The sequence below is a fragment of the Cyphomyrmex costatus genome, unplaced genomic scaffold (genome assembly GCF_001594065.2).
Source record: "Cyphomyrmex costatus isolate MS0001 unplaced genomic scaffold, Ccosl1.0 scaffold43, whole genome shotgun sequence".
Classification (NCBI taxonomy): Eukaryota; Metazoa; Arthropoda; class Insecta; order Hymenoptera; family Formicidae; genus Cyphomyrmex; species Cyphomyrmex costatus.
Window position 1 is genome coordinate 341,720 of NW_017278534.1, and position 8,968 is coordinate 350,687.

Genomic DNA, 8,968 nt, shown 5'->3' on the forward strand with positions numbered 1-8,968 from the left:
AAATTTTTTTAATTAACAATTAAAAATTGTCGCGATTGTCGTGATCATAGGGTCGTTCTTTCTTTCTTTTTCGTCTTAAATGATGTACAGCAAAATCAATATTTGACTCTTTCATAAATATTGGCCGGCATTAAACTAATGAAAGTCCATGTAATAGTAAAACATAAAAATATTAAGATTCTTATTTTAATCTACGAAGTTATCATCAGAAGGAATGTAACATCACATCGAATTAAATGGGAAACCGTTTTTACCCGATATTGATAATGTTTTTGGTTCTTGTTTCACATAATATGTATATACATATATATATAGTAATTTAAATTATAATATATTAAATTACATATTAACAAAAATATAAATTTACAATAGCAATTTGTGTATGCATGTAGTTACATTAAATATTTGTCATTACATTGGATATTAATTAGATCGTTAAATATATATTACAGTAGAGACATCCGTATACTTTTACAAGTATAATTATATTTTCATCATCGGACGGTACGTGTTGTCAGCGATGTAACATTGCCCTAGCGCTTAGGACAAAAAATCGGTTGCGTTTATTTAAAACTAATTTTTACGAGTACAAAAATCTGTACTTAGAGGTATTATATTTATTTCTAAACTGTATATTTACGATCACGACCATGTATATAGTCCGTTAAAAAACTTGAGACTATCTAAAACTTCTATTCTAGTTGGGTCAGAATTGCAAAAGTGGCTCAATAATTCTTCGTTGAATCCACAATCGCTCAAATTTTCTTGCCCAAAAACATTAGGCGATATTTTTGTGATACTGTCATCTCCTCTCGTGACAATCACGTGGCCTGTAGAAGTATAAGAATTATATTTTTGCTATTTGGTTAATTTCGTTGATTGATATGCGTATATTCGCGTATCCATACCATGTCTTGCTGTGGAAAATGAAGTTGTTGAGGCCAATTGCGCGCAGCTAACCGAATATTGCTCTAATTGACTGGATTTCATTAAATGGCAGAGAGAAGGCAATACATGGGGCAAAAGAGGTCCTCTCAATTCGAGAGAATAATATCTATCGTTATTATCATGCACTATGCTTTCTCGAACCTTTGTCATTATAAAAAGGAAGAAAGCAACAGTTATACGGTAAGATTAAAATTCTACATGTAATAGAAACGTATTGTAATCTGTTAATATGTGATACCTTGAGTGGTTTTAATGTAGCACCATGGAAAGCTGCCGGAGCCAGAAGCGTGGGAGGAATACCCGCTAACGCACCGGTCGCTGCGATAGCTGATTTACAATTGATTAGAAAGTTAAATAACGCTTGCGTCTCCACACCTCTTACGAACACAAGGGATTGTTTCAAGTTATCTATTTCGCTTTCTTTTTCCAAAGTCATTCTCGCCTAAAATGAATCGAAATATGAGCGTAAATTGAGAATGCACAATATTTATAAGTACCTGTGAGTGATTAATTTTCTTTATTTCCGAATTTTCTATTCCAAGACTTTCGAGCCATGCGTCTTGAGCTTCATCATCTTCATCATCTTCTTCTTTTTCTTTTTCATTACAGTCATTCTCATGTTGACAATCCTCATTAGACATAGCATCTACAGTTTTAGAGTCAGAATCTGTGTCAGATCGTCTTTTGGAATCTTTCCTTAAAGGCATAGAATATTCTATTTCTGAAACATATTAAAAGAGACACGATTAATATTTTTTAAAAAACTTTCAAAGTCTGTTTTTATTTTTACTTCATAAAATGTAGTTACACATGTTTCATTAACCCCTTCAAATTTGATTTTAATGGAAATATATTATACAAATTTTTTTAAATTTCAATTCAAAGGCATTTAATAAGTATTTCACAAACCAACTAAACAATTAATTTTTTTTTAATTTTAACTATTTTTTTGAACACATACATTATTAAACACGTCTCAAGTGATATCGACAGAAATAAATAATTTCAATGAATAATTTCTTCAAATTTGATGTATCATATATTATAATACACAAAGTCTGAAGGGGTTAAACTAAATAGTGATGAACTAAAAGTTTATTTTTTGTAAACGGTTATAACAGTTACTATTAATTAATATTAATTATCAAATAACCGATTTAAATATTTATGATTATTACTTTTAATACCTTATATTCTAGTCACATTTTTTGGATTTTCATTATTTAAATTCATTAAAAAAATCTATTTTAAAATATTTCATTATTCAAGATTTGTGCATAAACAAATGAATAGAATGTATTAAATTTTATGCTCAAAAATTGATGTCAATATAATTATTAATTAAAGCTCAAATTAATTTTTCTGTGTGTGTGTGTGTCATTTTAAAAATTCCATTTTTATTATAGTATGATTAAATTAACAAATATATAAACGAAATATTATATAATATTTTATTTATATATTTAACAATTTAAATAATTTTCATCTTTTTTAGAATTTGAAATTTACCTTTTATTTACTTATAAAATTTAAGACTTGATAAAAATAACCGTTTAGTTCGTTAATCGTTTTCCAAATTTGATAACGATTAAGTTATTCCTCAATAACGATTACTCAATGGCAGATAACGAAATCGCGTCTATCGCTACAAGGGATTAAGATTATTTTTCATCATATAGCTAATATTTCTTAAATATGTATAGCTGTACTTACATTTTGTCATAAAAGACATTTTTTAATAAATAACTAAATAAAATTATACAAGATTTTTTACCTTCTTGTTTTAATGACTGTCGGAATCCACGTGTTGTAGGTGTGACAAGTGCATGAATTTCTGATAATCCACAGATGCCGGCGGCACGAAAGAGCACTGTAAATGTGTTCGCACACACGTAAAAGTATGGACACTGCCTTGTTCGTAATAAGTGAAATAAAGATCTGAAGCTATCACACCATTCTCGATACAATGCATCTTTCATATTTTGATTATTTATTGTCGATGCATTATTTGCGAGAGATGCACTCACTTTGCCAGCAGAGCGAGGGAATAACTCTAACCATGGTACAAATGGATGTTGCCATATTAAGCAACATTGATGAAATCTAATAAGAATATTTAACTGGTATCATTACAGGACTTAGAAAAACAAGTAGTAGAATATAATAAAAATTAATAAAACTAACCTTGCGTTTGGACTAGTATCCAAAGTTGTCTCTTTTTCTCCGATATTTAAACATCTTACAAATCCTGTAGTACCTGATGCCTCTTCGCTCGTTTTGAGTTTGCAATTCCATGGAAAAGGTTTCGAAGACATAAATCTCATTTTAGTTTTCAACGTCCAGTCTATAGGAATGTACTTTGCACCCTTCGAGAGATTTACGTCTGGAATCTGATTAATTGATTCTAATTTTGAAAGTACATTAGCAAAAGTTAAGGAGTCTTTTATAGATGAATCTTCTGTCGTTGATCTTTCTCGTCGGCCATCGATATTTAGTAATTCGAACAATGTATTGTCGTTACTGATGTCTAATCCAGCCGATGTTATATCTCTTTGTTTCTTACATGTTTCACTGACTGCAAAAGGATTTTTACGCTTTTGACAATGAGATGTACGTTGCAATGCATTATTACTAGAGTTAAACGCATCTAAATTCGTAGTCGCTTGTTGAGTGCCAGTGTTAATAGTCGTTTTATTTATACGCGCTTGAAGTGCACGTTTCTTTAATTTCATACGATGTAATTGCATCACTTGATCAGGACGCGTCCATTCCAATGTATTTGCATTTTCAGATTCTGATAATGGCATGTGTATTAAATTTGACATGTTGCTGTAAAAAGTTTATAATACATGACACATATGTATAAGACATGATAATCGAAGAAAATTATGTGATATTTACGTTACTACAAATTTTTCTATTAAAAAAGTAATTTTATAGAATGTTGCACATAACCCGTCATATATATTAATTTAAAATGTTATATGTATGAAACATATGTATACATACTTATATTGAATTGGAGGAAAAGTTTTATGGTATTTTGTATATAAATTATATATATAAAATCTTCGTCAAAAATGAACAAATTTAAATTAAAAAAAAAAAAAGATTTAAAGTTTGAAATCTCTAATTTCGAAAGATTACCATAATTTTTTTACATATAAAAACTACGAGCTGATAAAAAAGGAAATTTTCTGCTCATTTAAGAGGTCCATCACGTACCAAAAAAAGAATTTGCGAAAATTTCCGACGATCTATCGTAAAAACTTGGAGTTTTCCTTACAAAATCGTTTTTTTTTTTTAAATAGTTCCTATGAATTTTTTTCTCGTGTTATTCGCGAGTTCAATAAAAAGAAGCATTTTGACTTTAATTGTTTGTAACTTCATTAAGTATTATTAAGTATTATTTTCAAATTATAGCGAAAAATAATTAGCCTATCATGAGACGCGTAGGAAAGGTAACTCTCTATATCTGATACGTAGGCGGTACGTAGAAATTTTGCTGCGATCAGCTGATCATATACATGAATAGGATTAAATTAAAAATATTACATTTTAAGAACAAACGTTCATTGCGAATCATCGGATATGTATGTACATATACTATAATATATACGCATTTAATTAGATTATATTTCCTAAGAAGATGTATCAAGTTATACACATCATTTTTAGATAATTTATCGATACAGAAAAAAATCTACTTTATCAATATCTAATTTATCATATGACAGATTTGACATTTCAACGCATAACGTATTCTAAATTCTAAAGTATTCCGCAAAATAATATTTGTGCTACTATCAATGTTATCAGCATACACTGCAGTAAATTAATTAAATGAATAAGAAAAGTTACAAAGAGATATATTCAAAGATAATAAAACTTTGTTAATATTTAAACATTTTAAAATATTGTTGCATCCGCGGTGTATTCATAATACCCAAAGTATACTCCTCGCGTTGTGAAGTTTCAAGTTTGTGACCGCTCGCAAGAAGAACGAGTTTGTTTTGTCTTGGTTCCTGGACTTGAAACTGACAGGACGAAAATACTTTCTAAAACGTTACCGTGTATAGTACTTGCATTGACACTTCCATTATTAAAATTCTTGTTGTTTTTACGAAACAGAGTTATTTCTGTTTACGTGAATAACGAATATGCGATCCGTACGATCCGTATCGAACGCCGCACAGAGGGCCAAAAGAACTTAAAAAGTGACCAAAATTCAAAATATCGACAGATTTGCGTGTAATTTAGTACCTAGGAGTTTTTGGGATCGCTGATTTTCAATGTAATGCGAAAAATTCAAAATGACGGATTCAATATGATAGCCATAATTACGAAATTTCGATGGATTTCCGTGAAATTTGATATTTACGGGTTTTGAGATCCTGATTGAATCTGATACGGGCATTTTATTTATTATTATATATGCATATAGTATATGGTTAAATTTAGCGTGAAATAAATTTTAGTTTAGCTGCAAAAATTTTTTAATAAAAAGAAGGAATCAGTAGTAATAGTTTTAAAAAAATTAAACGTTTAAAAAAAATTTAATCATGTCGTTACAAAGTATTTTCAAAACCATAAAGCTTTAAAAGTAAACAATTTTTCGTACCTCCAACTGTTTTCAAGATATTCGTTTAGAAATATAAAAACCAATTTTATTCAAGAGTGTTGCACCTTTAAAACTGTATTATAACAGTTAAAAAAATTTTTTGCAAATCTGCGAAGTTATTCTCATTTACCTCTTATTTATTACATTTAGAAACACGGTAGTGTTTTAGCGCTAAGATAAGCGCACAAACACTACCGTGCTTCTTTATGCAAGCGAGTTGCGGGGGACCGAAATCGTTGGATGTCAATAAGGGCTGAATTTCTATGTAAACTCAATCGATAGCTTCCATTCGAATTGTGCAATAAAAGTGCTATTATTTTTTTTCCTATGTGCTCTACGACTCCTACGAGCGAAAATATTACAATGCAAACGCTGCCAATTTGAACGTAGTCATTCTTTGCACTTTGCTGAATCCATTAGTGACAATCTATGATAAATGAGAAACGTGCAATAGTTTACGGAAAACAATGCTTCGCTAAAAAGGACTTCAAATTGAGTCGAAACGTTCGATGAATTTTCTATATAATAATTAGATATTAAAATTATTTTAAAAGGCCAATCGCGCTCTAATTTCTGCACTCTACTTTCATTAATCTAATCTAATTAAAAATATTTTTTATCTATATATTTTCTCATTATCAATCATGTTGAAAATATTTATAGTTGCAGGATTTAATTTTATATGTCAGTTGTCATTATTCTCGATAATGGAAAAGGGATGTCTACACTACTATTCAATTTATGCCTTACTTGATCCCATATGTTCCGTTATTGATACTTTAGAGAAAGAGAAATGAAGCACTTTTTCTCTTTCTAAATCGATGGCAGTAATTTTATTGGAGTATACAGTATATGTGTATGTGTACATACATCTACGATGTGATATTACATTTATAGCCGGTAATCATAGTTGGTTAATAATTAAAAAAGTAAAAATTAAGCTCATATGAATAAAAATTCAAAACTAAACAAAAATAATAAGAGCTATTCAAGCCAAGGAATTTTGTAATCAAAACATAATATAATATAATCATACGTTTCGACTATTTATAATAATATAATCATCTTTAATGACACAAATTATTATAAGTTAAAATTCTACAATACATAAAACATCGCTAACTGGTTCTTCATCAAAAATTTGTTTCTATTCATCAGTCAATGTGATATAAACAAAAAAATATATTCGTATTCACTTATGACAATCGATTAATAACGATATTATTGAGACTTACAAAATAGGATTCTAACTTTAATCTCAGTTTAATTTATTCTCTACCCTTTTTTTATTTTTTAAAATTAAAAGAATGAGAAAAATTCATTACATCAAAATTAAAATTAATCTACATTGATAGAAACAGGCATTATATTAGAACTTAATACGACAAATACGTCTATCTTCTTGAAGTAAATTATACATAAATATGCAACAAATAAAGATCAGTAAATCATAGTGTCATAAAAAATGAAAAAAGGTATCTAAGTGGGGGATAAAATCTAGGACGAGGAGATAAGTGTCAGACAATAGATCTATGTCATTTTGCTTGTTTAATCCTACACATGGTTTTTTTAATATATGATATATAAATCATTTCAGACACCTCTCTTTTAACATATTTATTATCTACAATCTTAATATTATCCCAATCAAATTCATGTTTTTTATATACAGTTTATGATCTGATATGACTAAAAGAATCAATTTTTAAATTAATTATTAATATCTCGGATATGTTTTATCATTTCAGTTTGTAGTTGTTTTTTTTATCTGTTCTATGAATGTAGTTTGATAACTACACAATCAATTTCATAGACAACTTTACTTTTAGAACTACTATCTAATTAATCTTTACTAGTAGTTTTAAACCTATTTAATTTATGTGGTATTGTATAAGTATTGCATATTTAATAATATTTTAGTAATATTAATGAACTTATTTGATTTGACACACTTTTAATGTATGGGATTGTAAAAAACTTTTTTAGCTGTGTGAGTCCCTTGTAATATGAATTCTTGTATATGCAATTTGACTCTCTCACAAACTATTATAAAAATTAATTTTAATGGATAACAATTATTAAAATTTTTTCTTTTAGATTTCTTTCATGGAATTTTGTATGTACCAATTTGATAATCTTATCAACTATAATATAATAATACCATTTTGCATAAATGGATATTGTGAATGATAATTTAAGTATCACACATATCTCTTGAAAACGTTTTATGGAAAATTCCCAAAAAGTAAAGTTTTTTATTCTTGATTAGCCATAAATCTAAGAAACTTAAGTTTTTTTTTAACCTCGATTGTAAATTCTAATTTACTGTTCATGTTGAGAATTGAAAAATTTCTAAATACTTTATAATTTATGTTCAGATGCAGCTAATAATATATTATCCATCTGATATAAAACGGTAGCATGAAAGATAATATTTCTAAAGGTACAATCTCCACATCTTGCATCATTAAGTCAAAGATCTATTTGTTTATAACGTTAAAATAGGAATCATCAAATATAAAATCTAATCAATGGCTATCAAACATTCATTGGTAATGAAGTATTAGCAATAAATTCCCATCTCTTTAATATTTTCCATGATACAAATACCTCTCAGTGCCAACTCCGTCGACACATCAATAACAAGAGAGATCACATCCAATAATACTAATAATTTATTGTTTTCTAAGTGTGTCATTTCATTTATTAATAAGACGATAAAAATTCTTAATGCAGCTATTAGAACTTGGTATGCTTTTATAAATAATGTTACGTATAAAATATGTTAATGTATGTAATGGACTGTTAAGAAAAAAAAATTAATTACTTTAAGAGAGGATCACTTGGTTTGTGTAGTTGGTGTGTTATAAGCCCTAGCCAAAATTCTATCAAAGGATTCTTCAATATGTAGATGTAAAAACATCTATGAAACCTTTGTCTTTCATCTACCTATCGTAGCTTTACAATCATTCGTAATCATTTTGGCAAAAAGACCTTTTGATTCTCCTAAGTACAATATTTGTGTCACTGAGAACATATTTCTTATTTTATATTTCAAGTAAGTTTTGGAAATTTATTTCTCATTTTATATTATAAATAAATTTTGGGAATCTACGTTATATTTTTTATTTTAAATAAATTATCAGTACCAGTTTTTTATCGACCCCTACAAGTTTATATATCTTAAAAAAGTAACAGTTTGTTTACCGAGCTCTGTCGGTAGCGAATAACTGCTGAAATGTATAGATTAGATCGTAATCTATCACAAGAATAACAATTGATTCATCGTAATTAATGATTTGTAGTTAGAAAAAGAAAATATACGTACCGTTTTTTATTATTTGCCAATCATTCGTCAATATTGATCGGCTGTTAATGTAAGTTTTGTCTCCTGATCAC

The 8,968-nt window shown here is 28.2% G+C and overlaps 1 protein-coding gene across 1 annotated transcript; it reads right to left on the reverse strand.

Annotated features, from left to right (window-relative positions):
* Positions 1-400: 400 nt before the first annotated feature.
* hd (humpty dumpty) lies at positions 401-8,968 on the reverse strand. The gene is made up of 7 exons (XM_018544172.1): positions 8,898-8,968; positions 3,133-3,777; positions 2,723-3,051; positions 1,446-1,669; positions 1,187-1,390; positions 909-1,089; positions 401-830 (listed from the first exon to the last, which is right to left on the reverse strand). The coding sequence occupies exons 2-7, from the start codon at positions 3,771-3,773 to the stop codon at positions 643-645; spliced, it is 1,767 nt and encodes a 588-aa protein (XP_018399674.1). The 5' UTR covers positions 3,774-3,777; positions 8,898-8,968; the 3' UTR covers positions 401-642.

Coding starts and splice junctions, on each gene's coding strand:
- hd (XM_018544172.1), bottom strand. CDS start 3,773: ATGTCAAATTTAATACACATGCCATTATCAGAATCTGAAAATGCAAAT. Junction 1,670..2,722: donor ACAGTCATTAAAACAAGAAG/GTAAAAAATCTT, acceptor AATATGTTTCAG/AAATAGAATATTCTATGCCT. Junction 831..908: donor ATTTTCCACAGCAAGACATG/GTATGGATACGC, acceptor ATACTTCTACAG/GCCACGTGATTGTCACGAGA.